This window comes from Phoca vitulina, unplaced genomic scaffold (assembly GCF_004348235.1).
Source record: "Phoca vitulina isolate PV1807 unplaced genomic scaffold, GSC_HSeal_1.0 scaffold46, whole genome shotgun sequence".
NCBI classification, from domain to species: Eukaryota; Metazoa; Chordata; class Mammalia; order Carnivora; family Phocidae; genus Phoca; species Phoca vitulina.
In genome coordinates, this window is record NW_022589749.1 from 7105759 (window position 1) to 7127257 (window position 21499).

The 21499-nt window shown below is 39.8% G+C and overlaps 1 protein-coding gene across 3 annotated transcripts in view; it reads left to right on the forward strand.

The window, feature by feature from the left end:
- NAA25 (N-alpha-acetyltransferase 25, NatB auxiliary subunit) overlaps positions 1 to 21499 on the forward strand; it is a 74042-nt gene that overhangs the window by 1165 nt on the left and 51378 nt on the right. For 2 of the 3 annotated variants that reach the window (XM_032431246.1, XM_032431247.1), the window contains exons 2-6: positions 11303 to 11388; positions 12419 to 12557; positions 15248 to 15366; positions 20076 to 20150; positions 21288 to 21395. In XM_032431246.1, coding sequence (XP_032287137.1) covers positions 11303 to 11388; positions 12419 to 12557; positions 15248 to 15366; positions 20076 to 20150; positions 21288 to 21395 — 527 coding nt within the window. The other variant, XM_032431248.1, reaches the window with a different exon arrangement.

Below are 21499 nucleotides of genomic sequence, written 5' to 3' on the forward strand. Positions count from 1 at the left end.
GCTGAGATCATTCAACTTTTTTGGAGGAGGGGGCAACTTTATTTCTGGCACAGTTGGTCCTGCTTTTAAAATTTGTATGATGCTTTACTCACATCTCATTTGATTCTAGCAACAACCTGTGAGGTGGGAAATAATAGCTAATGTATATAGACCAATTATTATGTTATTCTCTGTGATTGGCCCTTCGTATGGCTTATCTTATTTAATATTCACACATTCTCATGAAGTAGTTTTTTTCCAGTCCTGCAAATCGTCCCCCTCCTTTTCTCCCCACAGATGAGAAAAATGGGGCTTTGTTGATATTGTCTAATTTGCCTAAGGTCATTCAGCTAACATTTGATGGAGCTAGGATCCTAACCCCAGTGTCCCAAGCTCACCCTCTTAACCACTGCTAGAAAATTCCTCACTTTAAGCTGAAGACACTGACTTGCCAAAGGTCACACAGGTGGTGAGTGGCAGAGATAGGACTCTTACTTCCATTTCCCCATGGTGTATGTTACCATACCCTCCAGTATATATTTTCAGAGGGCAGGGATGAAATAAGGATGATTGAGGGTAGGAACTGAATCCAGCCAGGGTTCACAGTTTCTAGCTTATTATGACTCTCTGCGGCAGCAGCTACCGGCAGACTTTTTTTTTTTTTAAGTTTTATTTATTTAAGTAATCTCTTCACTCATTGTGGGGCTAGAACTCACGACCCCGAGATCGACCCCAAGATCGAGTCGTGTGCTCCTCCTACTGAGCAACCAGGTGCCCCCCTCCTTTAAACTAAAAAGATTCAGTACTTTTCTTTTTTTAATTTAAATTCTAGTTAGCTAACATGCAGTGCAATACTGGTTTCAGGAGTAGTACTCAGTGATTCATCACTTACATACAACAAACACTCAGTGCTCATCATAACAAGTCCCCTCCTGAATACCCATCACCCATCTAGCCCATCCCTTACCCACCAGATTCAGTACCTTTTTTTTAAAGATTTATTTATCTATTTGAGAGAGAGCACTCATGTGCTTGGAGGAAGGGGCATGGTGGGGGGGGGGGAGAAGCAGAGGGAGAGGGAGAAAAAAGAAACCCAAGCAGACTCTGCATATGGAGCCTGACTCAGGCTCGATTCCAGGACCTAGAGATCATGACCTGAGCTGAAATCAAGAGTCTGATGCTTAGCTGACTGCACCATCTAGGTGCCCCGAAGACTCAGTATTTTTGAGAATAATTGGATTTCTAAAATTGTTCTTGAGGACCAAAGAAAATGCCTTTGGTGTCCCATAAGTCATTTAGAAATAACAGTGTTTTGAACTACTCAGTAAGAAAAATCTTGTCCATTTCATGTTGCTAAACATTAGGATATGTTAACTAGAAGTGACAGGTTGTATTGTCAAAACTGAAGCCAGAATTATGTAGCTTTTGTTATAGTTCATGGGGCGAGTATTAGAAGAAGCTTCCTTTAAGAATTTCAAGCAATTAGGGGCGCCTGGGTGGCTCAGTTGGTTAAGCGACTGCCTTCAGCTCCGGTCATGATCCTGGAGTCCCAGGATCTAGCCCTGAATCTGGCTCCCTGCTCAGCGGGGAGTCTGCTTCTCCCTCCGACCCTCCCCCCCTCATGTGCTCTCTCTTTCTCTCTCTCATTCTCTTTCTCTCAAATAAATAAATCTTTAAAAAAAAAATTTCAAGGCAATTAATATCAACTGGCAGGAACAGGAAAAGAGAGGGTACCAACTGTCCTTGACTTCAGCACTTTTGACCTCCAAACTTTGGGACAGCCCAGGCTTTTGTGTTTAAATATATTAGTACCCCTAAACCAGTATTGTTCCTTGAATTCAGACATTCATTAGCTGGTAAATGAAAAGCTTATGCTTGGTAGGTAGTGCTTGCCCACCAGCCAGAAGTTCAACAACTGTCAGCATTAATTGAGTGCTTGTTTGTATGCTAACTGTCCTATTAGGTAGTAAGATTATTGTGATCATAGTAGTAAACTAAAGGCCAGAGATTAAATTGCTCAGAGTTACAGCTGGTAAGTTGTCGATTGGGATTAGAACACAGGCATTGCCACTGAGAGCCCAGCTCTTCACTGAGTTCAGAATTAGCAGCATCACTATCTTTGTACAGCATTATTTGTACTGCCAAGGTTTTAGCATTTTACAACTGTTGGAAGCTGCCTGTAACCTCAGCTCTTGCTGAATATTGTTTAGGGTAGAAGTGGACAGTACTGTATGGGTGATTAACTGTGAAATTGTGGTGGGTTGAAATTATATTTTCATTGTCCAGGTTTAGAATAACTTTTCAGAAAGCTCATTAGTTGAAACATCTTCAGAGTGCTTCTCATTATTCATAAATTGGTAAGTTTAGGTATTATATTTTTAGTGTTTGAAAACCACGCCTGACCTTACTAGAACACCTACTTTATTCATTTTCCTTTTGCTAAAATTATTGTCTTGTGCTATGTGGTTCTTTACAGATTTTGTACTCTGACATGACTTGCTGAGCCCCAATGCTTTTTTCTACCATTATTATTAATTTAAAAATGTTTTTAGTGGCTAGGGGGACAATCAGGGTGGAAGTGATGGTCAGGTATGGCACGTCATAAATTTGTGTAGAATACAGGAATTGGGGCGCCTGGGTGGCTCAGTCGTTAAGCGTCTGCCTTCGGCTCAGGTCATGATTCCAGGTCCTGGGATCGAGCCCCACATCGGGCTCCCTGCTCGGCGGGAAGCCTGCTTCTCCCTCTCCCACTCCCCCTGCTTGTATTCCCTCTCTCGCTGTGTCTCTCTCCGTCAAATAAATAAATAAAATCTTTAAAAAAAAAAAAAAAAAAAAGAATACAGGAATTGCTAGGTCAGCAATTGTAAAGTAGAGACGTTTCAAAGGAAAAATATTCTCATAGTTTTTAGAATGCACATACTTTTTTTTTTTTTTTTTTAAAGATTTTATTTATTTATCTGACAGAGAGAAAGACAGCGAGAGAGGGAACACAAGCAGGGGGAGTGGGAGAGGGAGAAGCAGGCCTCCCGCTGAGCAGGGAGCCTGACATGGGGCTCGATCCCAGGACCCTGAGATCATGACCCGAGCCGAAGGCAGATGCTTAATGACTGAGCCACTCAGGTGCCCCTAGAATGCACATACATATTTTTATTTACTTTCCTGGCACACGATCTTTTGTTCTAATCTGTCTTACTGGCTTCCAGTCTTGCTATAGTCTGGGTGAGGTGTAACATACTTCCTAGCTGTGTTTCCTGAATGATAGTGACTTTTTAGTGAGTTAAGACGTTTCCCTTTGGTGCCTGGACAACTCCAGGTAATTATTCTGCTATAGTTAATTAGTAAATGCTCCCAAGTCCTCAATCCAATGTGGTATTTATTCTGAGCCTTCTGTTGGGCATTGTTAGCCCTGCAAGTCATGTCCTGTTTTCCCTGAGGAGTGGCAGGGCATCTTGGTGAGTGAAGATTATCTTGTCCTTCTTTAGAAAAGTCACTTGGTACAACCTGTTTTCTTTTTTTTTTTTAATTATTATGACCATTTAAAAAGGTCTGACTTAGACCTATACATTCTAAAGCATTTTAGACTTAAAAGAATGATTTTTATGCACAGAAAATTCCTAAAAGAATACATAGAGTAGAGCATGGTGAGAGCATAGGTCAGGTTTAAGAGACTAATGCTTTTCATGTTATGCCCGTATGAACTGTTCAGATTTTTTTTTTTTTTAATTATTATTCTTTAACCATGGCTTGCACTGTTTGTTATTTAAAAAATTAGTTGGGGCACCTTGGTGGCTCAGTTGGTTGAACGTCTGACTCTTGGTCTTAACTCAAGTCTTGATCTCGGGGTCATGAGTTTGAGCCCTGCATTGGGTGCCATGCTGAGCGTGGAGCAGAGTCTCCTTAAAAAAAAAATTAGTTGAGGGGTGCCTGGCTGGCTCAGTTGGAAGAGCATGCGACTCTTGATCTCAGGGTTGTGAGTTCGAGCCCCCTATTGGGTGTAGAGATTACTTAAATAAATAAAACTTGGGAAAAAAAAGAAAGCTTTAAAAAATTAGTGGAAAAGATTTTTTAAAAACTTAATAGTATGAAGGGGCGCCTGGGTGGCTCAGTCGTTAAGCGTCTGCCTTCGGCTCAGGTCATGATCTCAGGGTCCTGGGATCGAGCCCCACGTCGGGCTCCCTGCTCGGCGGGAAGCCTGCTTCTCCCTCTCCCACTCCCCCTGCTTGTGTTCCCTCTCTCGCTGTGCCTCTCTCTGTCAAATAAATAAATAAAATCTTAAAAAAAAAAACAACAACTTAATAGTATGAAGCCATCACTAATCATTGGTTCTTTGAACTTACTGTTGTGTTGTAGTCACTTTGTATGTATGCATCTCTCATTTTCCTGATAGACTACTCAATTTCTAGAAGACTTTTTTTTCCCCTATATGGTTTGTTCATTTCTGTATTCCTTTCTTCATTCACCTTATTTATTGAGGGCCCAGTATGCGCTAGGCACAATGTAGATTCAGGGAATGAGTGAGTACCAAACAGCAAAGCAGAGACATGATTTCTGCTTTCAAGGAGATTGTAGTTTCAACAGATTTCTTAAAAATAATGGTACACATAGTCATTACAGTTGTGTTAAGAGCACACACACATACACACACACACACAGTTAGGGGGCGGCAGAGGGAGAGGAAGAAGAGCAGGAAGCCTGACGCAGTGCTCTGTCCCGGGACCCCGGTTTCATGACCTGAGCCAAAGGCAGGTGCTTGACTGACTGAGCCACCCAGGTGCCCTGTGTTAAGAGCTTTGAAGGAAAAATGTAGGTTCCCATGAGTGCATACAATGTGGGCATCTGAGCATCGGGGACAAGACAAGAAAAAGTTCCCTATGGAAGTGACATCTTACTTTGAACATGAAAGAAGAGCAGAGGTTAGTCAGGCAATGATGGAGGGAGCGTGTAAAAAGGAGCTTGCTCCACCTGAGGACCTAAGAAAAGGCTTATGTGTTGGCAATGCAGAGGTTGGTTGAGATGAGGCTACTGTGGTAGACAGACTCAGCTTTGTAAGCCATTTTAAGAATTTTGAAATTTGTTTTAAAGATAGTGGGAAGCAGTGAAGAGATTTAACCAGGAGAGTGAGGTGATCAGGCTTGCAGTTTAAAAACATAGCTCTGAATATTCTGAGGGAAATAGTTTAAAAGGGGGCAAATGTAGGCTGTGAGGTAATTGGTTAGGAGGCATCATTCCTTTTTAAATTTAATCCCTCCCAGTCATCTTGCGAGTAGTAGGTATTTAACAAAATTTGTTGACTGAAGGAATGTTTCACCTACAATTTGTATTCTTGGTAAAAGCAAGGCTCCTATTCCAGAGCATTTAGAATTTTAAGCAAAGGGGCACCTGGGTGGCTCAGTCGGTTAAGCGACTACCTTCAGCTCAGGTAATGACCCTAGGGTCCTGGGATCGAGCCCCGCATTGGGCTCCCTGCTTGGCGGGAAGCCTGCTTCTCCCTCTCCCACTCCCCCTGCTTGTGTTCCCTCTCTTGCTGTCTCTCTCTCTCTCTCTCTGTCAATTAAATAAATAAATAAAATCTTTAAAAAAAAAATTTTTAAGCAAAGATGGAGCTATGTTGTATTCAGTCTTTTTTTCTAAATTGGAGCAATATCTTCAGTAGTCTTTGAAGCTCTTGTAGGAAGTGGAAACAGTGTAGGTTGTCATTTTAGCTGCCCTAGAGACTTCCACAACAGCTGCAAGAACACACAGCCTAAAAGCTTGCTTGCTTTTTTTTTTTTTTTTTTTTTGACAAGACTGATCTCTCTTTTTTAAAGTAAGCTCTATGCCCGACATGGGCATATGCCCGACTCATGACCCTCAAGATCAAGAGGCGCACGCTCCACAGACTGAGCCATGAGCCAGCCAGGCGCCCTAAGACTGATCTCTTTCTTACTCTCAGTATCCCTAAGTATGATTGGACAAATTAATCCCAGGGCCTCTTCTACCAGGCAAGTAGGCCCGCATGTGTCAGGGCCTACTGCTGTCTGCATATGTAAGGAAGAGTCACTTCTGTTCAAATTGTTACCCAGGAAGGTGGCTGGCTTAGTCATTTAACAGATTTTGATAGTCTCTTGCCAATGATTTAACCCAGTGTTTTCCAAATTTCTATCGTTCTTCCATCCAGTGTGATGATTCTAGCTTTATTTAGTATTATCTGTGCTATTATTTACTTAATATTTTTCTCTAACTTGATTTTTAACTTAAATTTATTTAAAAATAATCTATATCATTATCATTAATGGAGGACCTGTCACTTGTGCTGAGAAAACAAAATGATAAAAATAAGATGAAAACAAAACAATGTTGTTAAAGTCTTAACTAGATTCTGATATTTGTGTGGCTTTGAGTCTGAAGTCTGTTCCTTTGCTGTTAAAAGAAAAAACATTAGAAAGTATTAAAGAAGTGACTGGCTCAGTTGGAAGAGCATTCAGCTCTTGATCTTGGGGTCGTGAGTTCGAGCCCATGTTGAATGTAGAGATTACATTAAAATCTTAAGGGAAAAAAAAGTATTAAAGAAGTGACTGGCTAACCCTAAACTGAGACTGTCTCTTTAATACAAGGGAAACATTGGAAGAGATCAACTTCTCACTGTGTTACCTAGTGCTGACTGCAAGGACCACCTAAAAACATTTCACTCAGAGAGTGGTACCCATGTTTTGCAAACATTGCTTTCATCTATGCATCATCATCTTTTTTTTTTTTTTTAAAGATTCTATTTATTTATTTGACAGAGAGAGACACAGCGAGAGAGGGAACACAAGCAGGGGGAGTGGGAGAGGGAGAAGCAGGCTTCCCGCTGAGCAGGGAGCCCGATGCGGGGCTTGGTCCCAGGACCCCGGGATCATGACCTGAGCCGAAGGCAGACGCTTAACCATCTGAGCCACCCAGGCGCCCCTATGCATCATCATCTTACTGTTTCCTGTGCCTGATTTGTGGATGGCTGATTTTGGCTTATTCCTGTTATTAAGGGAACACCAGGCCTCATGGTCAAACCACAGTTACCATTGAATAAGTTTTGTTTGTTTATTTATTTATTTATTTAGAGAGAGAGAGGAGGGAAGAGGGAGACAAAAACACTAGTACACTCCACGCTGAGCGTGGAGCCTGACACGGGGCTTGATCCCATGACCCTGAGATCATGGACTCAGCTGAAACCAAGAGTCAGATGCTCAACTGACTGTGTCACCCAGGGGCCCCACCTTTGAGTAAGTTTTAAAACAACTTACTAAAAAGACAGATTTAGGATATCAATTTATATATTTATTATTTTTAATTAATTTTTTTTTAGAGGAGAGGGACAGAAGGAGAAAGAATTTTTTTTTTTTTTTTTAAGATTTTATTTATTTATTTGACAGAGAGATAGAGAGCACAAATTGGCAGAGCGGCAGGCAGAGGGAGAGGGAGAAGCAGGCTCTCCGCTGAGCAGGGAGCCTGACGTGGGGCTCGATCCCAGGACCCTGGGATCATGACCTGAGCCGAAGGCAGATGCTTAATGACTGAGCCACCCAGGCGCCCCGAGAAAGAGAATCTTAAGCAGGCTCATGCCCAGTATGGAGCTGGATGCGGGGCTCAGTCTCATGGCCCTGAGATCATGACCTGAGCCAAAATCAAGTTGGAGGCTTAACCTACTGAGCCACCCAGGGGCTCTGGGATATTGTTTTTATTGGCCTGTTTTCTCCAAGGGCTACCTAATTTATATTCCAGAGTCAGTAATGTAAAACGAAAATAGACTTTTACCATCTAGGCATCCAGGAAGGGGGAGCCTGACAGCAGACTGGCTGAATGTAGGGGAGTGTCTTAGTTAAACTTTTGGGTGCTGCAAGGAGCGGAAGCCCATTGACAGAAGCTCTAGTGAAGGGGGCTTGCTATAAACCCTGGTGGGAGCCTAGAGCAGGGATGCAGTTTTCAGGGTTTGATGGAAACCGAAGATGGGGTGCCTGGGTGGCTTAGTCATTAAGCATCTGCCTTCGGCTCAGGTCATGATCCCAGGGTCCTGGGATCGAGCCCTATGTCAGGCTCCCTGCTCAGTGGGAAGCCTGCTTCTCCCTCTCCTACTCCTCCTGCTTGTGTTCCCTCTCTCGCTGTATCTGTCTCTGTCAAATAAATAAATAAAATCTTAAAAAAAAAAAAAAACAACTGAAGAGCTGTCAGGATCTAAAGCTTTTTTTTTTTTTAAGATTTTTAAAAATTTATTTGTCAGAGAGAGAGCACAAGCAGGGGGAGTGGCAGAGGGAGAAATAGGCTCCCCGCTGAGCAAGGAGCCCAATGTGGGACTTGATCACAGGATCCTGGGATCATGACTTGAGCCAAAGGCAGACACTTAACCACCTGAGCTGCCCAGGCATCCCTAAAGCTCCCCCCCCCCACTGCCAATTTTCATCCGTGCTTTTATCTGTGTGGGTTTATTCTCTGCTTGGTTCTTCAGAGTTTTTTTTTTTTTTTCCTGCCTACTCATCAGTTTACCCAGGGCCCAACATGTTGGCTTTGTGGCCACACCAAGATGTGACCTCTCTTTACGAGCTTAAATTAATCAACACTGCCCTGCCCCCAATCCTTTGATAAAGATAAGTGACATTTTTAATACTTTTATAAATGTTATGTGAATGAAGAGGCAAGAGACAACTCCTTTTCTTCACTCCCCATCAACTAACTTGCATCCCCTAAGGCACCTTCAAAATGGAAATTCTGGAACTGCCACTGGTAATGTCAGACTAAAAATATTTATTTCCTTCCAGATGAGGTTCCCCATAGTTTCTCACTCTGGCTTTGTGACTCAGTGTTGCAGTTACAGTTTACCAGGGAGAAACCTGATTTACCCTTGGGTTAATATCCACCCCACTGGCTGTAGTTACAAGGTCTAGACATGGTCATCCAATCCTACCCCTGCAGTAGAGGCAGTGGAAACCATTCCCAGAGAAGAGGGCATGGGCAGGTAAGTGCAGAGGGAAAGGTTAAATGCCCTTATAGTCCTGACCTCTGGTCTCATCCATTTATGGGCAGATCCTCAGAGCTGGGGTCTCATCACGGATGTTTAATTACTCTTCAGGGTATGCTCTAAAAACGTGGAGTCTTACAGGAATGAGTCAGAAGTAACTTAGAACTGACTCAGAAAGAGATCAGCATATTATTAGGAAGAGAAAGTGTCCTTTATTGAGCTGAAATATCTCTGTCAGGTATTCTGTAAGGACAAATGATGGCATATTGGCTGAGCTATTTAAGAAAACTGGTGTTAGATATTTGGTAGTTAGGCCAAATTTGTATGCTTTTAGTTTTCTGGTTCTCCAGTCTCTCCACCTGAGTATTAGGTCTTTGATCTTCCTTTCTAGATTTTGATTGCCTCCACAGTGAGTCTGTCTCTTTTTGACCTTCCTCCCTAGATTGTGATTACCTCCAGAGTAGGGCTTCTTAATCTCTTCACCTAGCATATTTGGTGCTTATCTGTGTTATGGCATTGAAGAAAGACTGAAGAGATGAAACTCATGGGTTCATGTGGGTCTGTTTTAAGTTTTAGTCAAGTATTCATTGGAGGAAAATGGAATTCGTTAGGTAAAATGATAGTCTATTTCTGTTGTTTGGGGCACTCTGGGCCACCAGGGCCGTAGATTATTTTGAGTTCTTTATGCTTCCTTTGTCCCTATGCTGATTTGGGACCTTGATGGACAAAGTGGGACCATTAGAGGTAGTAGATTGTGAACTGGCCCGCATTCAATCATCTTTCTATAATTAGAACTGACAGCTACCACCCATGTTGCCCACCTATAACACTTCTCACTTTCCTTCTCTGGAAATGAATCTTTGCTTTGTGGGTGTGTGTGTCACACACATTTTGTTAATGTGCTTTATTTGTTAGAGCAGTTTCAGGTTTACAGAAAAAAGAGTGGAAAAGTACAGAGTTCCTATATATCCCCACACTCCCACTCCCTCCCCCCAGCTTCCCCTATTGTTAATATCTTGATTTAGTGTGGTACTTTGTTTCAGTTGCTGAGCCAATATGATAGGTTTTTTTATTTTTTTTTAAAGATTTTATTTATTTTTGAGAGAGAGAGAGGGCTCACGAGCATGAGTGGGGGAGGGGCAGAGGGAGAAGCAGAGTCCCTGCTGAGCAGGGAGCCCAATGCGGGACTCTATCCCAGGACCCTGGGATCATGACCTGAGCCACCCAGGCGCCCTGATAGGTTATTTTTAACTAATATACATAGTTTACTAGTTTACATTAGGGTTTATTCTTTGTGTTGTACCTTCTGTGGGTTTTGACAGAAGTATGATGACCTATATCCGTCATTACAGTATCATACAGAATAGTTTCACTGCACTAAAAATCCCCTGTGCTCCACCCATTCATCCCTCCCCCAGCCCCTGATGACCACTGATTGTTTTATTGTCTCTGTAATTTTTGCCTTTTCCAGAATGTCATATAATTGGAATCATATAGTATGTAGCCTTGTCAGATTGGCTTCTTTCACATAGCAATATGCATTTAAAGTTCCTGTGTTTTTTTGTGCCTTGATAGCTCATTTCTTTTTATCACTGAGTAATATTCTGTTGTACGACTCTATCACAATTTTGTTTATCCATTGGCCCATTGAAGGACATCTTGGTTGCTTCCAAGGTTTGGTAGTTGTAAATAAAGCTGCCATAAACATTTGTGTGCAAGTTTTTGTGTGGAGGTAAGTTTTCAGCTTATTTGGGTAGATACCAAGGAGCATGATTGCTGATCAAATGGTAGAGTATGTTTAGCATTTGAAGAAACTGCCAGACTGTCTTCCAAGGTGGTTTTACTATTTTACCTTCCCAGCAGCACTGAGTGAGAGGTGCTGTTGTTCCATGTACTCACCAGCTTATTTTGAGTTATCTATGGCTCATCTGCCCCTACACTGATTTGGGACCTTGCTGAGCAAAGAGGGATCAGGTAGTAGTAGTAGTAGGTTGTGGACTGGCCTGTTTAGTCATTTTTCTATATTTAGAATTGACAGCTACCACCATTTCCCATTTATGACACTTCTCATTTTCTTCTAGATCTTCTCATCTGGAAATGAATCTTTTCTTTGGTTAGACTTTTGGATAATAATTGATTCCTTTTTTTCCGTAACACAATTTTATAACAGGTCTGAGAGATGACTATAGGAATATAAGATCGTATTCTGGACCATCCTAGCCACTTAGAATTAGAATTGGCACCATGATGTTTTTAATACTGAATTAAAATACTTTATGAAACATCTCATACCAGCCTATGCATTTTTCATATTTGCTGAAGGAATATAATAACTATCATAATTTGTTTTCATAGATTATCTTGATAATGGTAATAATAAAATGGCAATTCAGCAAGCAGATAAATTGTTGAAGAAACATAAGGATCTTCACTGTGCTAAGGTAAGTTCATTTGCTCTTGAGTTACTTATATTTGGTGGGTTATATATTATAATCTTAAAAGGGAAAAGATATTAAATCTGTTTAGTGATGGTTTTTTCAGGTTTTTTTTTTTCCCCAGGTTATGTTTTGTTTTGTTTTTTAAGCAGGCTCCATGCCCAGTGTGGAGCCCAATGCAGGGCTTGAACTCACAACCCTGAGATGAAGAATCACACACTCCACCAACTGAGCCAGCCAGGCACCTGTCTAAGCTCTAAGCCATTTATTTTTCTTTTTTCTTTCTTTTTTTTTTTTTTTTAAAGATTTTATTTATTCATTCGAGACACAGGGATACAGAGAGAGAGAGCACGAGCAGGGGGAGAGGCAGAGGAAGAAGCAGGCTCCCCGCTGAGCCAGGAGCCCGACGTGGGGCTCGATCCCAGGACGCTGGGATCATGACCCGAGCCGAAGGCAGATGCTTAACCATCTGAGCCACCCAGGCGCCCCTAAGCCATTTATTTTTCTGATTATTTAAATGCCATAAATAGTATTTAATTAAAAGCTAACGGTTTATTTCTTTGGATATTTTGGACATAACTTAGCTAATTTAATTATTTTATATTGATAGACTTATTTTTTCTAAGCAACGTTGTGCCTTTTATTTATTTTTTTAAAGTAGGTTCCACGCCCAACATGGGGTTTGAACTCACAGCCTCGATATTGAGAGTTGTATGCTCTAGAGCTTGAGCCAGCCATGTGCCCCTGTTCTGCCTTCTTAATATGACTGAATAAGAAAGACTCTTGATGTGCTGCGATTTTTAGTAAAATATGGTTTACTTGCTTAGCAACCTAGGCATACCTTACAGCTTATCTTGTGTTTTCAAGTTGGCCTTCTTTGGCTCATTTTTTTTTTTTTAAGATTTTATTTATTTATTTGACAGAGTATAAGCAGGGGGAGCAGGAGAGGGAATAGCAGGCTCCCCTCTGAGCAGGGAGCTTTGGCTCATAGTTTCATTTCTGTCCTTTTAAAACTAATGTTTTTCCTATGTATCAGGTTTTAAAGGCAATTGGTTTACAGAGAACTGGAAAGCAAGAGGAAGCCTTCATGTTAGCACAGGAGGTGGCAGCCCTTGAACCGACAGATGACAACTCGCTACAGGCACTGACTATTCTTTACCGGGAGATGCACCGACGTATGTTTCTTTTCCATTGTTTTTAAACCTGAGCTGAAGTTTTTGTTTCTTCTTCTTCTTTTTTTTTAAAGATTTATTTATTTATTTTAGAGAGAGAGAAAGCATGCAAGGGGGCGGGGGGAAGGGCAGAGGGAGAGGGAGAGAGAGAATCTTAAGCAGGCTCCACACCCAGCATGGAGCCCAAGCTGGGGCTTGATCTCACGACCCTGAGATCATGACCTGAGCTGAAATTAAGAGTTGAATGCTTGATCAACTGAGCCACCCAAGCACCCCAAGGTTTTGTTTATTTCTGATTGAGTTCTCTATTTGTTCATTTTACTTATCACTCATGTTTTGAGTGGATGGCAATAGGCAAAATAATGCATTAACCATGATTTACAAAGACAGGCAGAAAGGATATTTTACGTGTATTAGTATCCTGAATTGGAATGGGTTGAGGTTGGTTTGTGACATTTTGATTTACTGAATGGAAGAGTTACCCTTTTTACTATTTGATATGGAAAATTTCAAACATAAAAAAAACCAGAACAGCATAATAAATCTCATTGAACTCATTATCCACCTTCAGCAGTCATTGTCTCATGGCAAATTTTACTGTATCCCAACCCCTGCCAGATTCTTTCTTTTTTTTTTTTTTAAAGATTTTATTTATTTATTTAACAGAGAGAGACACAGCGAGAGAGGGAACACAAGCAGGGCGAGTGGGAGAGGGAGAAGCAGGCTTCCCGCGGAACAGGGAGCCCGATGCGGGGCTCGATCCCAGGACCCTGGGATCATGACCTGAGCTGAAGTCAGATGCTTAACGAAGTCAGATGCTTAACGATTGAGCCACCCAGGCGCCCCTGCCCATCCCCCGCCAGATTATTTCTAAGCATATTCTAGGTAGTCTACCATTTCACCTGTAAATAAAGTTTTTCATTGTTAATTTCTTAAATCTTTTATTATGGAATAATACGTATCTTCCATAATACATATTATAGAAGATACGTTTTATATAACACACTAGAATACTTGATGTGGAATAATGAACATTCATGAATCTACCAATCAACTTAAGAAAGAGCATTATCAATACTGACAGCTTCCTATGTGTTCCTTATCAATCTCACTTCCCCTTTTACATTCCAAGAGGTACTTGTTTCCTGAATATATTTTATTATCTTGCTTTTAAAAAAAATCTTTATCACATTTGTTTTTCTAAGTAATACTTTATTAATTTTGCTCAGTTTTGACCTACTTGAAAAATTTTGCCTTTGGGGCATCTGGATGGCTCAGTTAATAATCTGTCTTCAGCTCAGGTTATGATCCCAGAGTCCCAGGATAGAGCCCCACATTGGGCTCCCTGCTCAGCGTGGGGAGTCTGCTTCTCCCTCTGCCCCTCACCGCACTCGTGCTCTCGCTCTCTCTCTCTCTCAAATAAATGGGTAAAATCTTAAAAAAAAAAAAGTTTGCCCTCAAACCATCACGTTGTACACCTTAAGATATACAATTTTTATTTGTCAGTTATTCCTCAATAAAGCTGGAAAAATAAAATAAAAATTTTTGCCAACCTAGTGGACAGAAATGTTACTTTCCAGTTTTGTTTTTCATTTTTTTAGAAGATTTTATTAGGGAGTGCGAGAAGGAGGGGGGAGGGGCAGAGGGAGAGGGAGAAGCAGACTCCCTGTTGAGCAGGGAGCCCAATGTGGGGCTCGATCCCAGGACCCTGGGATCATGTCCTGAGCTGAAGGCAGATGCTTAGCTGACTGAGCCACCCATGTTTTTCGTTTTTTAAAAGACAGAACTTAAGAGTTGGGTATTATATCTGATTATTTAGGGATTATGTTGATTTAGGGTTACGGATTCTCCTCCAGTGTTTTTTTAAAAATCATATATCTCACAAATACTGAATGTTTCTCTATGACAAGTATTGTATTCAAGTCAAAGATGAAAGGTGCTCTCTCTGCCCTTGTGTTACTCATAGTCTTTAAGGGGAAATTCAGGGGGACCTGGCTGGCTCAGTCAGTAGAGCATGCAACTCTTAATCTCAGGGTCGTGGATTCAAGCCCCATGTTGGATGTAGAGCTCAATTAAAAAAAAAAATAAGGGGAAATTCATCAATAGACTCTTTTCTACATTATGTGTTAATAAATGTTATAAGAGACTTATTTAAAAAATTTAAAGATTGTAGAAGGAAGCAGTGATCAAACTGGGTAGAGGTGCAGAGATGGTGTTTGGGAAGGATTACGTTTGAACTTGCACAGTTCCTTGCAGAGAGGATTACATTTGAGCTGGGTCTTGGTCTTGGATGATGTTCACTGAGCAGAAAAGAGAGGAAAGGAGAATCCAGGCAGAGGGAACATGCAGAGGTATGATATAGCACTGGGAGTCTAGTGGAGCTACAAATAGTTTGAGATGCTGGAACACTAAGTGCTGTGGGAAATAAGTAGGAAGGAGACAGAGAGGCTAGATCCTGGAGGGTCTTAATTATATATTGCAAATGTGTTGGGGAGGCCTGAGCTATTCCATGCTTCATCGAATAACACCCAACCAAGAGAAGAGTAATGATCAGATGAGGCAAAACAAATACTTTCTTCTTCCTTAGTGATAGGAGACATCTATTTCCTCCAAAGGGGGAAAAAAATTAAATGCTGTTAAGATTTAAGGTATACTTCAATAATTAAGGAATGTCCTATTTCTCTTTATCCTAGCGGAGTTAGTTACAAAACTTTATGAGGCAGCTGTGAAGAAAGTTCCCAATAGTGAGGAGTATCACTCTCACCTCTTCATGGCTTATGCCAGAGTGGGCGAATATAAGAAAATGCAACAGGTAACTTGATTCCAAACCTCCTGGGCTGTGGGATTTGCTATTAGACGCAGTCTTTTTAAATTTGACTTAATTGTAGGAATGTGTTTGCATGTGTGTGTAGAGCCAAATCTATGTATTTGTGTGTGGAGATCAGGCAGATACTTTCTTGTGTGTTTTAAAGATGAACTATTATTCAAGTTCTTTAAGTGTTTTATTTGGGGAAATCTGATTGTTCTTTGGTGGCCTGGTGGTATGTTTTGTTTGGTTCTGGTAAGTTGGCTTCAAATTGTCCCACTGCATGAAATTGTTGTTATAGTTTCAGAAAATGGGCAGAAATCCCAGAACAAAAAATGAACAGACTATAGAAAGATTAACCTTAAAGTTTAGATCTAGTTTGTAAATTTAACTCTTTGTAGCCTGAGGAGATTTTTAAATCCACCTGGGAAAACTCCCCACTGTTTGGATACTTGTCTTTTTCGTAGAGGCAGCTTATTTGCCAGTTAGCACATTTTAGGTGTTCCATATATTTAGATGTATGTGAAGGAGCCTCATTTGGACTAGTGGGTGGGTAAAGTCAACATCCCAGAGAAATGAAACTGTTAAGCCCATAAAGGGTTATGATGTCAAACTAGCATTTTTTCAGAAATGGCTTTGTTTGTGGGTATAATTTCTTCTGAAAGCAAAGCTTTCTTACTTGGGTTTTTATTTTGTCTTATTCTTTACTTGAAATATCAGACTATAACAATAGATAAATTAGGGAGGGTGGAAGGTACTATATTAATATAAATCCTTTCTCCTTAAAATTAATCTTTGTATTTGCTTATGCAAGTTTTTAAATTGGAAGAATTTTTTTCCCTGAATATAATTCTTTGAAGAAGTTTTATTTACTGATGGAGTATATTCTCAGGAAAAATAATCAGATTATAATTTTTCTTTTCTTTTTTTTTTTTTTTTTAAAGATTTTATTTATTTATTTGACAGAGAGAGACACAGCGAGAAAGGGAACACAAGCAGGGAGAGTGGGAGAGGGAGAAGCAGGCTTCCTGTGGAACAGGGAGCCCGACGCAGGGCTCGATCCCAGGACCCTGGGATCATGACCTGAGCCAAAGGCAGACGCTTAATGACTGAGCCACCCAGGCACCCCTATAATTTTTCTTTTAATGTAAAATGGGTATATATTTTTAAATTGGCAATGCTAACATGTATATATGTAAATCTTTAATATCATTTTTACTTCTAGGAATATGTTTTAAGGAAAGTATGTTAAATGTCCGTTAATACAGATCAGTTAAAGGAATTATGATTCATCCATATGGTAGAATAAAATGCAACACCCCACCTCCCCTTAAATGGTACTGTGTCTTTGTCTTTTTCTACCAGTCCGTAAAGGATATATCTCTAAGGGAATGTACCAAAATGTTACCAGGATATAGGCCTATGGATACTTTTCTTTCTCTTAATTTCTTTTTTTTTTTTAAGACATGTGTTAATTTTATGATCCCACAAAACATATTTTTGAACTATGTCTATTATATATACATGCAATAAAATAACAAAAAGGACAAGTTAATGCAATGACAATATCAGGGTAAATTTTGAAAAAGGGAAAAAATAATCTGCCACTTGAACAGATTTTTTTTTTTTTTTTTACTGTTGAACTTTACATGTTGGCAGAGATATACATATACCTTTGCATCTTGCTCTTGGGAGCCACTGCTTTGATGTGGCTTAATAGTCATTGATCCTAAATATGTTGTAGCTATAGCTTGGTTTTTTTTTTTTTTTTTGTATGTTTGTTTTTAAGATTTTATTTATTTGAGAGAGAGAGTGAGCAAGAGAAATGGAGCAGGAGAGGGGCAGAGGGAGAGGGAGAAGCAGACTCCCCGCTGAGCAGGGAGCCCAAGGACAACATGGGGCTTGATCCGGCAGTCGGGGATCATGACCTGAGCTGAAGGCAGACGCTTAACCAGCCGAGTCACCCAGGCACCCTGCGATAGCTTGTTTTTACATTATTCCATTCTAGTATATTGGAAGAATAGAGCGTTCTGGTGTTAAATGTTTCAGAATGAAATGTCTAATTTTTATTTTACCTTTTTTGCTGCTTAAGATCGTTACAATTTCTTAGTTTATATGTATGTTTATTTTGAAAGTGGTATGTCAGTGTGGGGTAATAGGTAGTTTACAAATTAAATGTCATGTTTCATGAGGGTGAGCGTTTTTGTTCCCTCTTGAATCCTCAGTGCCTAGAATAGCATCTGCACAATAAATTTTTGTTAAATAAATGAATGATTTGCATTAACTGGTGGAGGTAAAAGGGAGGGAAGCCAGGGAATCAGAAAATTTAAGGACTTCTGCTGTCTCAAATGACATTCCTGGCAGGTAATATTTAAAATCATCTTGAATGAAGATTTGCTAGGGGTTCAAAGGTAATTGGACTTTTCTTTTTCTGTAAATGATATTTCCTTTTGTTCGTTTGTTTGTTCATTTGTTTTTTGACGTTCCTGTATTCTGAGTCACCAGTTCACAGCCATGTTTTTTAAACTTGTCTGTCTTCAAAAGTTTTCTGTATCAGCAGAGTATCAGTGTCTGCAACATAGTATAGGGTGCAGGCATGAAATTTTTGTCTTATCTTTTGTATTAAAAATTCATACTAATTTTATATTTTACTCCTTTTTATTTCTGTATGTCATTATAAAAATGTTTTCTTTCTCCAAATGATCAAGTAAAATTGGTTTTCTAACACTTTTCATTCCATTCCTCCAGAGTTTGGTGTTAGAAGCAGGGACCTTAAGCCATCTTAGACTCTACTTTTTTTTTTTAATTTTGTTTATTTGAGAGAGAGAGAGAGAGGGAGAGCAGGAGAGAGAGCGAGCAGGGGGAGGGGCAGAGGCAGAAGGAGAAGCAGACTCCCCGCTGAGCAGGGAGCCTTACTCAGGGCTCAATCCCAGGACCTTGAGATCATGACCTGAGCCAAAGGCAGATGCTTAACCGTCGGAGCCCCCCAGGCACCCCTTAGACTCTCCTTCTTATCCTGTATGTCCATTTTGTCTTTAAATCATCTTCACTCTTTTTCTACAGTGTCTTTGAGGTCTCTTTTCTATTTGATCTACCTCATCCTGGTTTAGTTCCTCATTGCCTCATCTCTTCTATTTTTTTCCTTCACAGTACAGCTAAAATACTCTCCCTGGAAGAGTATAGATGTATACATATCACTCCCTTACTCTGTATAACAGACTCCTTTTTGAGTGCTTTACAACCAGGGTATCTCAGTTACCTTTCAGCCCTTTTCCCCTACCAGTCCTCTTAATCCTTATTTATAGCCAAACGTCCTATTTGTTCTTGTCAACAGATGTCTCTTCTTTCTTTAATATTTTGTTCAGATTCAGATTTTGCTTCTACCTAGAATTGACTCACCCCAAATGTTTTTCTTTGTGTGTACGTATCCTTAACCCCATCTTTGCCTGTAGACATTCTGTTAACCTTCAAGGTTCATCTGAAAGACTGCTACTTTGAAGAAGGCTTTATTGATTAAGTTACCTTCCCTACTCTCCCTTAAAGAAAGAAAAAGAAAGGAATGAACAAACTTATGACCATGCCTTTTTTGAAAACAAAAAGGCATCGTGTTTTTGTATAGGATGTTTATTTTTTTTTCCAAGTATTATTTTAGTCATTTGAATATTTGTCTTATCTCTTTCCCTAGCTTTTAAGTGTGTTTGGGACCGGGACTCAATCTTTGTATCATGGGCAGAATAGACATTTCCTTCCACTAAATAGGGGCTCCATATAATTTTTCAAGTGGATTGAAGATAAGCAAAAGATTAAAAAACATAAAATAGTAACTGTGACAATTAGCTGACTGAGTTCTTAGCATTGATTACTAGTTGGCTAATTATGGGCAGATTCTCAGTTATGCATGAATAGATCTACTTTGTTCCTTCTTGCCATGTCCCTGCTTTTAAGTATTTCATATTATACATTTCACAAAGAAAGGGTTCAGTTCTAGTTAATGGTATCTTGAAAGAACCTGATTATTTTCCTAACCTAAGAATTATTATTTTTTTAATAATGTCAGAGTAAACTTTTCTGATTTTAAGTTTAAATATACTGTCTGGGGGCGCCTGGGTGGCTCAGTCATTAAGTGTCTGCCTTCGGCTCAGGTCATGATCCCAGGGTTCTGGGATTGAGCCCCACATTGGGCTCCCTGCTGAGCAGCAGGGAGCACCTCAATATTGTCAATTGAGCTTCTCCCTCTCCCACTCCCCCTGCTTGTGTTCCCTCTCTTGCTGTTCCTCTCTCTGTCAAATAAATAAAATCTTTAAAAATAAATAAATAAATACACTGTCTGCATTTTTTTGTTTGTTTTACAATAACTAGTTAGTGCAGTATTTTTAGGTAAGTTTGTTGGTATACATTCATAAGCCAAATTTTATGTTTGTTGGTAGTCTATCAGAACCATATTGGATTGCTGTATTTTCCAAAAATACCGGCCTTTAATTTGAAGAAATCTGGTTCAAAAGGTGAAATATTCCTGATGTAAAAATTCACCTTTGTGATTACCTATATTGCTGTCCACTAGAGAATATCCATCAAGTCACTAGGCACTTACAGTAACTGGGACGTGTAGACATGTTGCTATTCTCCTAGGAAACTTCTTGCCACATATCTAGATCATTAATTGCCATCTGTATGATGTTTTCCAAATTAAGTATTTATGGCTCTCTGTCTTTCAGGCTGGCATGGCTCTATATAAGATTGTCCCCAAAAACCCTTACTACTTTTGGTCTGTGATGAGCTTAATTATGCAAGTGAGTATGGCATTCAGAATGGGATTGAGATTTATTTTTATTTTTGTATATAGTTACTGTCCTTAACTTGTCTTCTGAACACCTTGGGTAATGTGTCACAGCGTGTGTCAAACAGGGACTTTACATAATGTCAGTTTGACTTTTTGAGTTGGGGAGTTTTGGTATTTATTCCTTATGAGTTGGTATATCAGTTTATTTGTATGTAGCACAGACTGTATTTCCCTTGAATCTTAAATCCATTAAGGGGTTATTTGATCAAGTATGAGCCTCGTTTGATATTTTGACTTGAGGTTTGTCTTTAAAACAGTGTTGTTTGTTAGTGATCATGTTATTGAACTGGATGGCCTTGTTTTATCAATTCTGTTTTTTGAACCTCAGTTTGCTCTTTTGCAGAATGGAGATGCTTATCTCCCAGAGCCACTGTAAGGACCAAAAGGAGATAGTGTGTAAGAGAAGATGGGGAGGAAAGAGTTAAAATGTAGCAGTTAAGTCAGAGAGGCTCTGGGTTCAGACAGGTCTGCATTCATATACTGGTTTCAGCACATGTCTTAGAGAACTGTTGGGGAATCTCTTAGTTTATCTATGAAATAAGCATAATAGCTACCTTGAGCTACTGAGCTCTGAGCAGAATCTCAGGCAATGTTAAAATTATTAATAAGCATTGATTTTAATTGTCAATCTAAGATAATCCTAATTATCGAAACTAGTTAATACTAGGCTGTATAAATGGAAGGTATTGGTGTTTTCCCTCTAATATGTGAACATCTCAAAAAGACGTCTGAAAGGCTTTACTCTTCAAACACCTGATGATACTTTTTACATATAATAAACAGTATAGGCATATCCCCTCTTAACATAGTTCTAGAAAAATGTATGAATAACCTATTTAAAAGTTAGGCCACATTGTGCAAATCCAGTTTGTCAAAAATGTATAGGATAATGCATCTTTAATAAATCTCTTCTAAAGCAAACCACTCTGTAATGTATCGTCATGGCAAGTTCAAATTAGGTCTGATATTAGACATAGTGGACTGATAATTATGTGCTGGAGTCACAGTAATGGTCTGCCTGGTAATAATATAAATAGTGCAAGCAGGGGAGAAATTAGAGTGAAATATTTATTTTTTTCTCCTATAGTCTATATCGGCACAGGATGAAAACCTCTCAAAAACGATGTTTCTGCCCCTCGCTGAAAGAATGGTAGAAAAAATGGTGAAAGAGGACAAGATAGAAGCCGAGGCTGAAGTGAGTAATGGAAGTCCTACAAAAGCCGTACTTTTGTATTTGCACGAGTTTGATATTGCTACAATATTATGCTATGGTATTACAAACTGCTCTCTTATTCCAGT